This window comes from Amblyomma maculatum, chromosome 8, assembly GCF_055883805.1.
Source record: "Amblyomma maculatum isolate TAMU_Amacu chromosome 8, ASM5588380v1, whole genome shotgun sequence".
Classification (NCBI taxonomy): Eukaryota; Metazoa; Arthropoda; class Arachnida; order Ixodida; family Ixodidae; genus Amblyomma; species Amblyomma maculatum.
Genome location: NC_139351.1, coordinates 93,222,532 through 93,236,665, shown reverse-complemented (window position 1 = coordinate 93,236,665; position 14,134 = coordinate 93,222,532). Strand labels below are relative to the sequence as shown.

At 44.7% G+C, this 14,134-nt stretch overlaps 1 protein-coding gene across 1 annotated transcript; it reads right to left on the bottom strand.

The window, feature by feature from the left end:
* Positions 1-1,844: 1,844 nt before the first annotated feature.
* On the bottom strand, positions 1,845-13,783 carry LOC146181829 (uncharacterized). The gene is made up of 4 exons (XM_084575555.1): positions 13,703-13,783; positions 9,576-9,710; positions 8,921-9,045; positions 1,845-2,133 (listed from the first exon to the last, which is right to left on the bottom strand). The coding sequence occupies exons 2-4, from the start codon at positions 9,679-9,681 to the stop codon at positions 1,999-2,001; spliced, it is 366 nt and encodes a 121-aa protein (XP_084431681.1). The 5' UTR covers positions 9,682-9,710; positions 13,703-13,783; the 3' UTR covers positions 1,845-1,998.
* Between the last annotated feature and the right edge of the window lie 351 nt (positions 13,784-14,134).

The window sequence follows — 14,134 nt, the reverse complement described above, 5'->3', positions numbered from 1 at the left end:
CAATAGATCTGAATTCAAAAGGCGACGATAACGATGGAATCATTAACCCCATCGCCTTGCGAGCAAACCTTCGCCTTCGCTTCACCAAACTTTAATAACGTGTTTAGTTCGGCCAGTTGGTACTGGCTTCCTAGATTAATTATTGCTAGCGAGTTGACCGGATGAAACGATGGTTGCCCTGCTGTTTAGTATCCTCTATGCGTCTACAATTTTTCTATTTATCATGAACTTAATATGCTACTGTGGAGTAGGATAAATTGCACGTCCTATAAATTCAAGCTAGTATAAATTTCCACTGCCGAAATTAGAACACAAAAAAATAATGTGCCATATGAACGCTTGTGATGGGAGCTTGATGGTTGCACGTCGCTAATGTACGTTCGGAATGGTTTTCTATCGAATCTTAAGAATATTATTTTTAAGTAATATTTCTATAAACACAGTTCGAAATAAAAGCGAAAAAAGGTTTCTGGAACAAAGGTGGGCGGCATCTAAAGATCCACATCAAACGAGGCAAATCTATGTTTGGACGTTTGGTACTAACAAAATTATTTGTATTATTTTTGTGCACAGTTCCTCTAATTGTGTATAAGCAGACCGCTTAACAAACAGCTTTCTCAGAGCTATGGTTTATGCGGAAAAGAAAATTTCGCTTTTTTTTTCTAGGTTCGTGCTTGGCGTCCTTGGCTTGTTTCAGAGAAAAGCTCCTCAATTTGTTATTAACGGATATGCCATCACCGTGAAAGCTGCTTTGAAAGGCGAAAAAGTCAAACGAAAAAAAAAAAAATCACACGGGGGAATGCACAATCATGACATAATATGTGTCAATAAGATGATATATACCAGTCGCTGTCGTGCGTTTGATTTATGACACGATGCGTATCGATAAGGCAATATCTGAAGAATAATATAGTGGCGTGTGGAAAACTGACAAAAAAAACATTGTTGACTGAACGCTTTTTCCTACCTTTAGCATTGTTGCATTCAGATGCGCTGCATTTTCATCACATACAGCAAAGACCATCGTCACTGCAAGTGTTCCTTCACTGCAAGAAATGGAGGGATGTAAGGAATGGAGGTTTGATTTTCACTGAAGACCGGATTTTTATTTTTCTGATTGTGTTAGTTTCGGTTTCGGGGGATGAAGTAATTTGGTTGACAGCTATAGTGTGACCGGACGAACGAACGCCGACATTATGAGCCATTAAAGACTTTCGCTTTAAAGTGCATCGGAGTCGCGTACAGATCACGCTCTCCATCATTGCTTTGTTGTAGGAAGGTTCAATCCTCCAACGCAGATTCACTGCTATCTGACATAACTTAAAGGGGACCTTCTCCTGTATTTAAATATTGTTACACAGCAGCAAGCCAGAGAACTGACATATTACCGATGACGATGAGACGATTTTAATGAATGCTGGCGGGCCTAGAGTGCCACTGCCAGTTATGTCTAGCTTGTAGTCCTCGGTCCGCGTGCTGGTTTGCTGTAAATAATGCCCTGTACACGCTGTGTTAAGACGACTTTGTTCATCTCATTGACACTGACTCGGTTTCATCGCTACCGCCAAGGGAGCAGGCAGCTCTCGATTCCAAAACGGGGGACGTGAGCTAAGGGCCGTACTCCTGCGGTACAACGCCGTTAAGAGGTGCCAAGAACATGAAGTCGTCCCCTCCGACTGTGCCTCAGAGGAAACCCGAAAATAGAGAGCAATTGTTCTTCCTAACTCCAAAAGGTAGTGGTCACATGGAGTACTTTCTACCATGTCAGCATTTACTCGCTCATAATGACGAATTCAAAAATTGGGAATAAAGAGAAATTGAATGACAGAAACTCTTGATTGCGAAGGACAAGCATTTATTTTGATTTCTTTTTTCTGCATTGCGCAGTCATGGCCGTAATCCATGCCTTGGCATGTGGTGTGCCGCACCTTTCGTGCGTCATTGCATTTTGACGCGCGTCTTAAGCTTCTGCTGTTGTCCGTTGGATGCATCGGGAGGCTAGTTCTTATGTGGTGGAGGGCAGAAGGCTTGAGGCGGTGTGGTAAGGTGAGCCTCCGGCGGCCTCTGCTGCTGCTGCTGCGGCGGCAGCTGATGCTGATTCGGGTCACTACTGTAGACAACCGTGTGCACCTCCTGCATTGATTGAGAGTTCATCATCATATCCGTAGTTCAGCCCACTGTTGGGCGCCACATCCCGCCTATTATTTTCCGCCGCTCCCCTCTCCAGGAAAATTTCCGAGGGCTGTCCCTCCTTTATTCTATTATCACAAAGAGGACTTTGGTCTACGCTGTTGATTCATTGATTTTAAGTTAAAGCACAGCTGGTAGGAACAAGAAAGAAAGTACATAATTGTCCACGGCGCCCGTCATGTGTTGTGTATTCTTTGTTGTGTTATGTTGTAACACCCATCCTCGATTATGTGCAGGGAGCGCAGACGATGGGCCCGATATTGGTACTGTGTCGACAATGTCCGGCCCTACGTAGGGCCAGTACACTGCCAACAAACGCCAATATGTTCCTGTGCATTTTTCTTTGCTCTGATTTCTACATTAAATTTAATGACAACCAGGTCAGTCTGGATGGTGAAGCCAGCTGTCTGGTACTATCTTTCTTACGCATATCTATTCGCTATTATTTGTACCTGCTGCGCGCGTACATTGGGACGCGGAGAATGCACCATTTTCATGGGGACATGCAGAGGTAATCTATGGCTAATGTAGCAGGTCGGAATACAAGCGTTATATCATGCCTCTTCAGCTGAGATTACTGCTCAACGCTTGGGGGAAAGGGGGAGGGGATGGTTGAAGTATGCCCCGCACTGGCTCAAAGCGGGCAATGGGGGAAAAAATAATAACCTTGTCTCTTTTTCTCCGCCTCGTCATGGCGGTTTTGTGGATAAGGTGCTCGGCTACTGTGTCCAAAATTCTCATGGGTTATCAGTAGGAGCATGCGCGTGCACAAGGTTGAGTCATTATCTTGAAGATATTGTAGCTACAATGCGAACAGAGCTACAGATTATAGGAGCATGCTAGGAATACGACACTGATCTAAAGAGGCGTCTTGACCAACATTCACGAGAGAGATGTCTCACAGAGTATGGTGACCGAACTATTCAAAGCAAAACCCCGAAAAACCTGGAGTCGGCGTTGTCGCCGTTGCTAGCGAAAATTAACGAGCATACGAGAGGCATCTGGTAGTTGCCAGATAGCTTGGTAGCGCACTGACTCGCCAGTGGGTTGTGTGCTGTCCCAGGAAAGCTGCGATACTGAGTAGCACCTTTGACATGGAAGGGTGCAGTGGGAACATAACACTGCTGGTCGCTTTTATCCCGAGTTACACATTGCTCCACTCGCAGATTATGTCTAGCAGCTTACCGGTATCGCTAAAGAGGAAAGTATATAACAGTTGCATCTTACCTGTACTCACCTATGGCGCTGAAACGTGGAGGCTAACCATGAGAGTTCTACTTAAGTTGAGGATAACCCAGAGGGCTATAGAACGAAAAATGGTAGGGGTAACATTAAGAGATAGGAAACGTGCAGAGTGGGTCAGAGAAATAACTCAGGTTACCGACATTCTAGTGGAAATTAAGAAGAAGAAATGGACATGGGCAGGACATCTAGTGCGAAGAGAGGATAACCGATGGTCGCTTAGGGTAACAAACTGGATTCCAAGGGAAAGAAAGCGTAGCAGGGGGCGGCAGAAAGTTAGGTGGGCGGATGAGGTTAAGAAGTTCGCAGGGGTCAAGTGGATGCAGCTAGCACAGAACCGGGTTAAGTGGAGAAATATGGGAGAGGCCTTCGCCCTGCAGTGGGTATAGTCAGTCTGATGATGATGATGATGACACATTGCTCGTATACTCCGTTTCAGAAGCTGTTTGCAGCGCTGCGAAAGGCGGTGGCGACCTGGACCTACAAGAACATGCGCACTATAATAGGTAATTGTGCTTCTATTGTCACACCCGCCAATACGGGGGGCGAGAGACGCGTAGGCGCAGAATTGCCTATTTAGTGCACATGGACCTAGTTGGGCGAGGCCACCTTTGCCTCAGGTGGAAGCCATTAACGCAGTCGCTTCATAGCAATAAATGGCCTATGAAAAGGTGTTGACTAACACAGGAAGACGAGCACGAGCAAAAGGTATTCCATCAGTTCTCTCCCCAACGCAAGAATATTTAAGCTAATTTCTATAAGCCGATCATACTGACGATCGAAAATGACGCTCCCCCTGCAACCCCTCAACTCAGCGCACGCCGGCGACCTAGAAAAAGTAAAGAAAACAACACACAACGGCACCTTGCCACACCACGTCCAGCCCCGTCCCTTTGAAGCGTCCACTTAATTGGTGCACCTAGAACGTTCTGTTGACGTCATCGGAGAGGCTCGTGCGGGTTGCGGTTTCGCCCTAATCGGCTGCGAGCGGTCGCCAAGAGAACTTTTTAAAAGTATTTGTTCATTATACATTCAGGTACAGCTTTTAAATTTGACTCGAATGCACTAGGAGACGACATCTGTGGGATTCCTGCATCAGAATGTTACTGTTGTCATTTCAGGGCCTCTTTGAAGGCGGAGTTCAAGTGTCCTTCAAATTGCATCTAAAATTTCTTAACTTCGAGTCAGTCAACATGTTGCTGAGACCAAAGCAATTATCACCGCACCTAATTCATTCCACGCTCAAACCCGTTCCTAAAATCCACGCCGAACTATCCCGTTTATGTTTCTTCGTGAATGACGAGTGCTTGTTTCTTCATATTCAAGATGATTTCCTTCTCCCGACGCGTTTCCATCGAACCCTTAACGAAGCGCCACTGTAGCGTACGAACGTATCACACTACTTCGGCGGTAACTTTTACACGAGGGTTAACCGATGAAATGCCGGTGTATCGAAATATTAGGTACCTTTAGCATGCCGCATACCTTGCTACCTTTTGCCTTCACGGAGCACCGTGAGCCCGCCTCCGCCAGTGCGCATGTGCTTGATTCGCACCGATGCGTGGCAGCATACACTGAGGGCACCAGATGGCGCTAGGTGCCTGACAGCTAAAGAGGTATTGCATTTGCTGCCAAATGTGCATATGCTACCAAAGGACGTATACTATAGTAACCTTCGCCTGCTAAGTACATTCCGCCACGTCTGAACCAATCAGAGCAGGCGCATTGATGATCGGTGGGTTTTCGGTAGTCCGGTAACGCAAACGGTAAAACGGTGCACAGCATGCTAAATGTTCCTATTTTATGTAATTTCTTCATAACCACCCGATACGAAAACATTATCCGCTTTTGTGACATTTCAAGGAATTGCAATAAAGTGTTGCAGATGCGACTGGCTAATCAAAAGTCAGAAGCAATGCTCTGTATTAGAAATCACATTTCGTGTTACACTTACAACACCATATTGCAAAACACCTTGTTTTTGTTTTTCTAATAGAAACTCCCAGATGCATGACAGTTCCAGCAGCTTATCAGTTATCGGCACCAACTTGAGGTTTCCGTTAGTGAACTTAGGTAAGCTACATAGAAAGGTGAGTCTATTGCTCACATTAGCAGCTCCATATCCTCTGAATAACAAACAGCCTTGACCTTAACACCGAATGGCGATATCCTGAGACGCTTAGCCGCTGTTCAAGCTCGTGTGTTATTCTGATAAATACAAGAGCCGTGTGTAAAGCATCCCATGTTGTGATTAGTGAAATATTTTCGTTCGTTACCACCACAGTGGACAAACCGAATATCAGCCGACTGCGTTGCAGTGGACACGCAATTTTAGCAGGCAATAGACAGCGTCTGATATGTTTTAAGCGCTACGCTTTGATTGTTTCCATACTATTCAAGCCTTAAAATTACGGCTCCATCCAGGTTACCAGATTCGAGCTTCATTTTGTCGCCCAAATTAGTAAGCGTTTTAGCAGTTTGCCGCCCACGAGCAGTGTGATCATAACTGCGCTTATTCCTTCACCATTTGAATTTTGAAATAAATTCGCGGTTTTCCCTCTGGAGTCAGTGCACAACTCCCCCCAAGTACTGCGAACTAAGAAGTAACCGAATAGCGAACTCCCTCGGAAGGCAGTTGTGAAGGAACGAATAAGACTAGCATTGAAGCATAGGAAACGCTTCCTAAGCTGAGCGTCACACCGCCATGCTTTTTGCGGCACTCCTCTTTGGTTTTTCGTTAAAGTGGACCTAAAACGTTGTGCATGCAATGCATCCATGCACGCAGTGCTTTCCAAGAGCAGAAGCAGAAATAAAACTACCAGGGACTCTATTATCACTCACGCAGCAATAGCATAGTAAATATTGTGCTTCTGTACGACTGCTCAGAATTGTGAAAAATAATTTAAGACATAGTTTACGGCAAAAATTGGTTGCAACTGCTAGAATGCCATCAGCATGACTTCTTCTGGACGCGTTTCGATGTAGTGATTGTTGCGCAATATTTTCTAGTTGCTCTCAAGGTAAAGGAAGGAAACGAACCAAAACGCGAAAAGTAAAGCAATTGCATTTTAACTATATTACTATATTAAAAGCAGCATCGCGTTTCTTTGCAAACCTTTGTTTGTTTAATTGTTCAAGCAAAGGCATTTCATTAAATGGGACGAATGTATAAGGATTTAGATATACTGGCAAGTGAACACTTCCGTGGTTTTTTATTGAAGGTATATAGAAACTAAACTAAAGTCGACCACAGTCATCGCGTTGGTAACGGAGGAGTTACGACGTATGCATACCACATGTAATATTCTGAATTGAAGAGGTTTAGGAAATTATGGCGCAGTGTTCCATGATGCCGCATCGTAACTTCATTATGATGCGCGCAGGCGGATGCCTTTTAGAAAAATTACAAGGGTTCAACGCTGCTGAGCCAAATATTAAGCGAAAGCATTAGCTGCGGGTGATCGAGCATTCTTCTTCTCTTTTTTTCTTCCTCAGCCCACATATAAAGCCCCGCTTTAACCAAACGATATGAACGTGCCTTAGTGGCCTATAGAGGTAACATGAATGCCAGGGTCGTAGCAGGCTGATTCTGACATAACCGTCCCATGTGAAACGGGAGACCTAAGTTGGCAGCTCCTGCCAACTTGGGGTCGTCTACGGGGGTCGTCCAAAGGTCGAAGGTCAATGGTGGCGTTCAAATCAGTTTTAGTCTAATCAACTGATCGTCACTGATATCAACTCGCCCAAGCATCAGTTCTAACAACAGTAACCTTGACTTTCTGAGCATAACGAAATTTCATGAGCCACCTCTACAAAATGCGTTTCTTTTCAAATGAAACCCAGTCGATCCTGTACTTATGCACATTAGAGACGTCTTGAGAAATTGTAAGTTTATATGCAGGCTAGTGAAAATATCGGGTGCGGTTTAAGGTTCCTGTGCCTGAGTTAATTAGTGGCTAAAAAATACAATGGTTCAACGCTGCTGAACCAAATATTGAGCGAAAGCGTTAGCTGCGGGTGACCGAGCGTTCTTCTTCTTCTCTTTTTTTCTTCCTCAGCCCACATATAAAGCCCCGCTTTAACCAACCGATATGAACGTGCCTTAGTGGCCTATAGAGGTAACATGAGTGCCAGGGTCCTAGCACGCTGATTCTAACAACCTTCCCATGTGAAACGAGAGACCGAAGTTGGCAGCTCCTGCCACCCACGTTGGGTGTGACGTCACAGCGTCACGTGGGTAAGACGTGGTACCGGCCGCGCTACGCTGACGGCTCGAAACCTAGAGCAGTATTGCTTTCGCAATAAAAACTCGATTCTCCGCACGCAATCTGAAGGCCAGCCTAGCCTTTGTCTTCTATGCGGGCCCTTAACACGTTAAGCAAGCTCACACTTCGCCTCTTTCTTTATTGCAGTGCAGCGTACTAAACTCGATTTACGGGGACCAGCTTAACCATGTGCACATTTTCGTGAAGTACAAACGCCGAGCATGGTGTACTGTGAAACACAATCCGGAGGTGTTGAAAATTGGTGGTGAGAGTAAAAAGGCGGAAGTGAAAAATCGCTGGTGTAGCGTACAAAATTGAGACTTATAGAGTATTTTTCTTTTTTTTTATCGTCAACAGTTTCAAAAATGTTCCCGCTTCAGCCACTGGTTCGTTTGCGGCGAAACTGCGCATAGAGCTTACGTATAACAGTAACTTTTTTATCGTGCTTTGAATGATACTTACTCGGCTGAGCCGTAAACTATGCAAAACCATGCAAAACCCTAATAACCTGCGTAGAAGTCGACGAACCGATACCTGCAAAAGTCGCTTTCTCGCTGAAGAGCGTTGGTGAAGCCATCTATTTACTGCAGTGGAAAGCGTCACGACATATTGTACCGATGGGGGCGTTGCAAGCGTTTCGTCTGTTTCAACTGGAGTGCTTTTAACATTGCGTCCAACTTCGCGAAGAAATATCAGATAAAACTGGTTTAATACTGATTTAATACAGTGTTACCAATGGAAAAGCATTATTTGAACTCTATTTTTTAATTGCTGAGACGGCATCGCAATTTCCTGATTTGAGTTGCCTGGTTAGTGGCCTATACTGGTGTAGCGATTTTATTCGCAAATGACGCAACGGCGTATTCAAGCGGCCCACATACCGTACAAAGCACTCATCAGCACTTTGTAGTGACGCTTTCCACTGCAGTAACGCGATGGCGCCACCAGCGCTCTTCTCCAGCAAGCAAATGGCTTTTGTGGGCTTCGGTCCGTCGACTTCTATAAATATCATTGCGGTTTTGCATTAACCATGGCCCAACCGTCATTCTACAACCTGCCACGGTACAAACGTTACCGTTATACGCAAGCTCTGTGCGCACTTTCACCGCAAACGAGCCAGTGGTTGAAGCGTGAAAAATTTTGACAGTGTTCACGATAAAACCGCATAATGCTGTAGAAAGACTGCTGCCGTACAGATATCGGCAGTGCAGCCCTGTGCCCACCTTTTTGGCGGCGCATGCCTTGATCATGAAGACGCAGCACACGATGATGCCGATGATGACCAGGAGGACTGCTATGAAGATGGCTACTATGACGCCCACCCCGAGGCTGATCGCAGTCGGTATATCTGGGGAGAGCGAAGAAGCAGTCCGTGGTGTAGTGTGAACTGATGTCTTTACTCCATGAAGTGTGATAAAATATAGGCTAACCTGCAAATATTCGTGGCTGTGTGAAGTGCGCAGCTGCACATAATAACTAGTTATTCAGAGTCACCTAAATCCCCCCCCCCCAACCCCCCATCCCTCAAAATAAAAAAAAAATAAGATATCGACTCTTCGGCAAGCCTCTTATACTTCATCGGCCGTTTCTATGGCTGTGAAAATTTGTGGTCGCCCAAAAAAGGGTGGCCTGGCCTTAAAAAAAATAACGTTCTTGGTTTTAGTCTTCTCTAGAATGAAACGTAAAGTTTCTTTTGGTCGCATCAAAGTTTGTTCCAATTGATCTCCGGCTGGGAGGAGCGGTTGTTCCTCTTTGGCTGCTTCTAGATAGGCCCTCTCTACATACATCTAGACATTGCAGTCAGCTCCAATGCATAGAAAACATTATTTCGCACCTCTGATGCGAGCAGCCAGCTGCTGGCGACCGCATTGTACTCACAGTCTTTATCATTTGATGCTTGGACGTCTGGCACACTTTTGGCAGACGATTGAGTATTTAAAGCTAGCGCTAGAGCCAAAACAGGTAGTAATCTTCTCCACGTCATTCTCGGTCGCTGAGGAAGTTCCACTTCACCTGCACGAACAAACAGATGCGGGGAATATGACCGGTTCTTTCGTACCGGGAAGTGTCCGCATAACACAACTGGTGATTACTTTGTGCTTGCCCCCCCCCCCCCCCCCCTTGCTCATGGCTGGGAGCAACAAAATAATGAAAAAAAAAAAACGCGTTGGCTTCTGTTTCAGCTAGAGTATGATGGCCGCCATTTAAAGGAAGAACGTAGCTACGCTTTGCTACAACTCGCGAAAAGAACATTGGGGTTAGAATTATGACTTATCTTGAGATCTTTTTCGTGATGGTTGTGCATCGTACATCGCCTGTGACGGTTGTGTATAGCACGGTCTCCAGTTTTGAGGCATTGTTGTGGTCATTGGCGCGCAATTCCCTAGTGAAAAAACCCTATGAGTCACAATAACCTCATACAAATTCTCATACTAATCTCATACAAATCTCATATAATCTCGTAATAAACTCATTCAACATGAGAAATATATGGCAATGTATGAGATTTGTATGAGTTTAGTATGAGATATCTATGAAGTTATTGTGACTCATACGGTTTTTTTTCACTAGGGAAATAGGAGCGAGAGGAAGGATAATGGAGAGGGGGAGGGTGGAAACGGACACTAGACAGTTTACACCCTACCCAGTGTTGCTAAACACTCCGCTGGCGTCAACATATCACACCGTTCAGATTCTCCCTGATAATAACATTACTACTGTTATAAACGATACCGATAGAGTAACGGCGTCATGCTCGCCAGGGCCTCTACAGCGCTTCTAGAGCACCGAAGACTTAACGGCAGTATGCGCATGCACAATAGCGCCCAACTAAGGATTGGAACCGGCCTCAAGGTGACTTTCCTTGCATTAGCTGCTAGTAAAACTGCCCACCTTCACGAACATCGGCGGATAAAAGTTTTTGCAGCTACAAACTAAAAAGCTGTACGCTTAAAAACTGCAGTGTGTTATCTGGGTGCCAAGAGCGGAAATAGCTCGAAACCAGACTTCTGCCCTCGTCAGTAGTTTTACAGTCACGTTCGGCTCAAGCTCTGCCATCTAGAGGCGTTTCGATTAATTCAGATAGCACAAAAAAATAACACACGACTTTGCTCGTCACACAATCAGTCTACTCTTTTCGCACTGCTCGACTAGACGAGCGTGAAGCTACGCCCGCGGTCTGAAGGCTGGTCAATATGCCAGCTTTCAGACCACGTTTTTCTTGTTAACATGCTTTCGAAACATTCCGTTCTTATCCGTACCTGCGGATGCCACCTGTACAATGGTCTAATCATTTGCTTCTGTCGTGTCACACAATGCGCACTGTCGACGCTGGACCTGTTTCTGTCTGTGAACCCTTTATCTCGAGTGAGTTATCGGCCTAGGAATACTTACAAACGGACTCGGAGCATTGACTTTCGGCAGCAATGAATTCGACGATAGTGGACGGGTGGGTGTAGCCCCCGCCAAATGGACACTGACCTGTGGTATAGATGACCCGCCGCGCGATTCGTTGCTTCATTAGGTGCACGAAAGTTGTTTTTAAGGACATATCAAAACGTTGTTCGAACTCTATACGCACGGCGCAAGCACAGCCGCGAGTGTTTTGATGCCTTTCTTAGTGAACATGCCAGCGTTACGAAGTGAGCGAGCTTCACATAGCACCAGGGCAGTATATTAAAAAAAGTACCGTTTCAACCTGATTCTGTACAGGTGCTACAGGGGATACTGTAAGGGGATACAGGGGATTCTGTACAGGTGATTCCTGCCGCGTCTACTATTTTATTCAGGTGATGAGGAGAACGGATCGTGAGCTAATCCTGAGAGGTGAAAAAAAAAAAGGCATGTTGAATTGGAACATTTGTTACCTTCAGAATGACTCCTTCACGCTACCATCTTTTATCAGCGCATAAATTTCTATTTTAAAAGTGTACGGCACCCTTTGGAGGAAACTATATAGTGAAATAACTCTGAATAAAGCTAATGTAAGATTTGTGCGTGACTCGGAAACCCAGAAAACATCTTTTTACTTCGGCTTAGAAGAGAGAGCGATAACATTTTTATTACAATGTACTTTTAGCCCCATTATTAAAGTAGGCAGTAGACGTGCTACAGGAGTGCCACTATACCAGTAGCCCGTCCAGGACAAGCCACCCACTCCATTAAATATAGGAGTTGAGCAGAGGTAATGTAATGAGATTATTGTATGGCTGACAGGCATACAACCATGCAACGAGAAAAGTTGCCATATTGTTCTTTGCAATTGAGATGTGAAGATGCAACCTGTTGATAGTATATATGACCTAGGCGGGCAATAAAGAATGATCAGTTGAATTTTTGGTCGTTGAAAAGTTGATGAGGTGTCTATTAATTTTCTCAAAAGTCATCGTATTAGACGAAATCTCACTAGATCATGTCCCAAGGTGTGAACGTCAGCGTGCCGTCAAACACAATTCCACGTTTATCACTATGGCTTCGGTGTAATAGGGCCCATAAAGTTAGCCTATATGTTATTCACCAATTACTCTCCTTTAATATTGTCACGCTACTGACGACGATGAAGGATTGTGATGGTGTGACAGAAGAGGAGGAAGAAGCGTTGGTTTTCTGGGGGCTAGTAGGCTTCATCTGATCCCGCTGCCTCAGCACTGTAAATACACACCCCTTTCTTATTACACCGTAACAATATTATGCCACAGGTTAAAGAAAACAACCAAGCAGTTTTTTAAGCCTACGTGTTGGGCTCAGTAAAAAAGCAGAAATAAAGCTCGCTGCGTTATCGTACTTCCACAAGAGTAGGCCAGAAGTGCCCATTCCCAAATAGCTTGCTTTCCAAACTGAACACGGCACGAGCACCCGGCTTGAGCGTTTCATTTATTTGTTGTATTTCCGCCTGTGTTCGGGGCTATGACTGACTCGTATACCAGTAGAAGCCTCTGCCATATGGGCACCTGTAAAAATTGTGGGTTTCCAGTGTGAATTCGCCCGCCCAGTCGAAAAGAACTACGGAATCATGTCAAAAATACGAGAAAATATTCTGTAGTTTTGTAGTAAATGTTCAAATTTTATGTACTTCCATGGTACTTCTCTGATGTACTAGTGTTTTTTCTGTAGTACTTTTCTGTACCCTGTATCTGTAGTACTTTTTGTTGTAACAGCAGAAAATCATTATGTTATTACAGAAATTCCTGTTGTCACAGCAGGTTAACAGTCTAAAACCGCACAGAAACTCTATCGTGATAAAAAACAATTTTCTGTAGTGGTTTCCGGTTTCAAACGACCCGAAATCGTACGTAGCGATAACAGTTCCGAAGACGACCACACAATTGGACCCGCATGCTTCGCTACGTTATATAGGCCTTCGTGCCCAGTCCCATCTAAATAAGTATGGATTTCGGAGAGACAATTAATTAGGCGTTTCTATCAAGACGCCTCTAAAAAGCACGGTTTCGTACATCAAAGTGCATTAAGGGCTGAACCGTTATTCGGGATCAACGCGGCAGAACGCTACAGGTGAGCCATAGGAGACCACCACACGGCTCTAAAGAAAGTGACCGTCACGTGTAAGGTTGCATGTATACGTCTAAGACATGCCGTTAGAAGTTTTTGGTGGAATGACACAGAACGGACGTCCTTTCAATCTCATCGGTTGAAAAACACTTCAAAGTCTTTCTTTACCTTACAACATCCACTTATACATAGCAGTTTCGATAACATTATAGGGCTAGTTCCCTTTTAATTTCTAGTTAAATTTAGAATGATTTCGTGATAACAATTTTGAAAGTAAATCCTAAAAAGCCCGCAAAATTTAATTCTAGCCATCACATATAACTTTGCCCTACAGCTTGACACAACTGTTTTTAGACTCTCTATGATCATTCAGGGAGCAATGTGATGTTTCCTGTAATTGATGAATCACAATAAAGCAATACGAGTAAGTAATTTATCTCCCAAAGTCCTCCGTTGGTATGTCTAATGAATTTGGAAGAGACTGAAGAAGTTCTTACCCGTAGTCTAAACCTTTCGATGAGAAGACTAGGGTGATATACACCAAAGAGCGAGCTCTCGCAGGCAGACAAACGTATGGGCCTCTAGAAAAGGGCTTTAATACTCGAGCTCACTATCGGCTTTTTGCTCAGCGATAAAGTGGTGCCAGTATCAGCCTATTATTATGCGAAGGTTCGAACAGACGCCGACAAGGAAGTGCTTGGGGATCTGTCTATTTGGCGGCTGGGATAAGGGGGGAGAGCAAATTTTTATGACTGCTCCAGTTCTTGATCTTGGTGCCTGCAATGAGATCTATCAGCCAAATGAAGCAATGTGTAACAACAGCGAACAACACAAAAGAAAAGCACGTTGAAGTGGCAACCCATAACTGCAGGTTCCGGGTCCAGAGCGAAATCAGTTCCGCTTATTTGATGCCTTGTATAGTCTCTTTG

Coding starts and splice junctions, on each gene's coding strand:
- LOC146181829 (XM_084575555.1), bottom strand. CDS start 9,681: ATGACGTGGAGAAGATTACTACCTGTTTTGGCTCTAGCGCTAGCTTTA. Junction 9,046..9,575: donor AGCATCAAATGATAAAGACT/GTGAGTACAATG, acceptor CGCTCTCCCCAG/ATATACCGACTGCGATCAGC. Junction 2,134..8,920: donor AGGCATGCGCCGCCAAAAAG/GTGGGCACAGGG, acceptor CAATCAATGCAG/GAGGTGCACACGGTTGTCTA.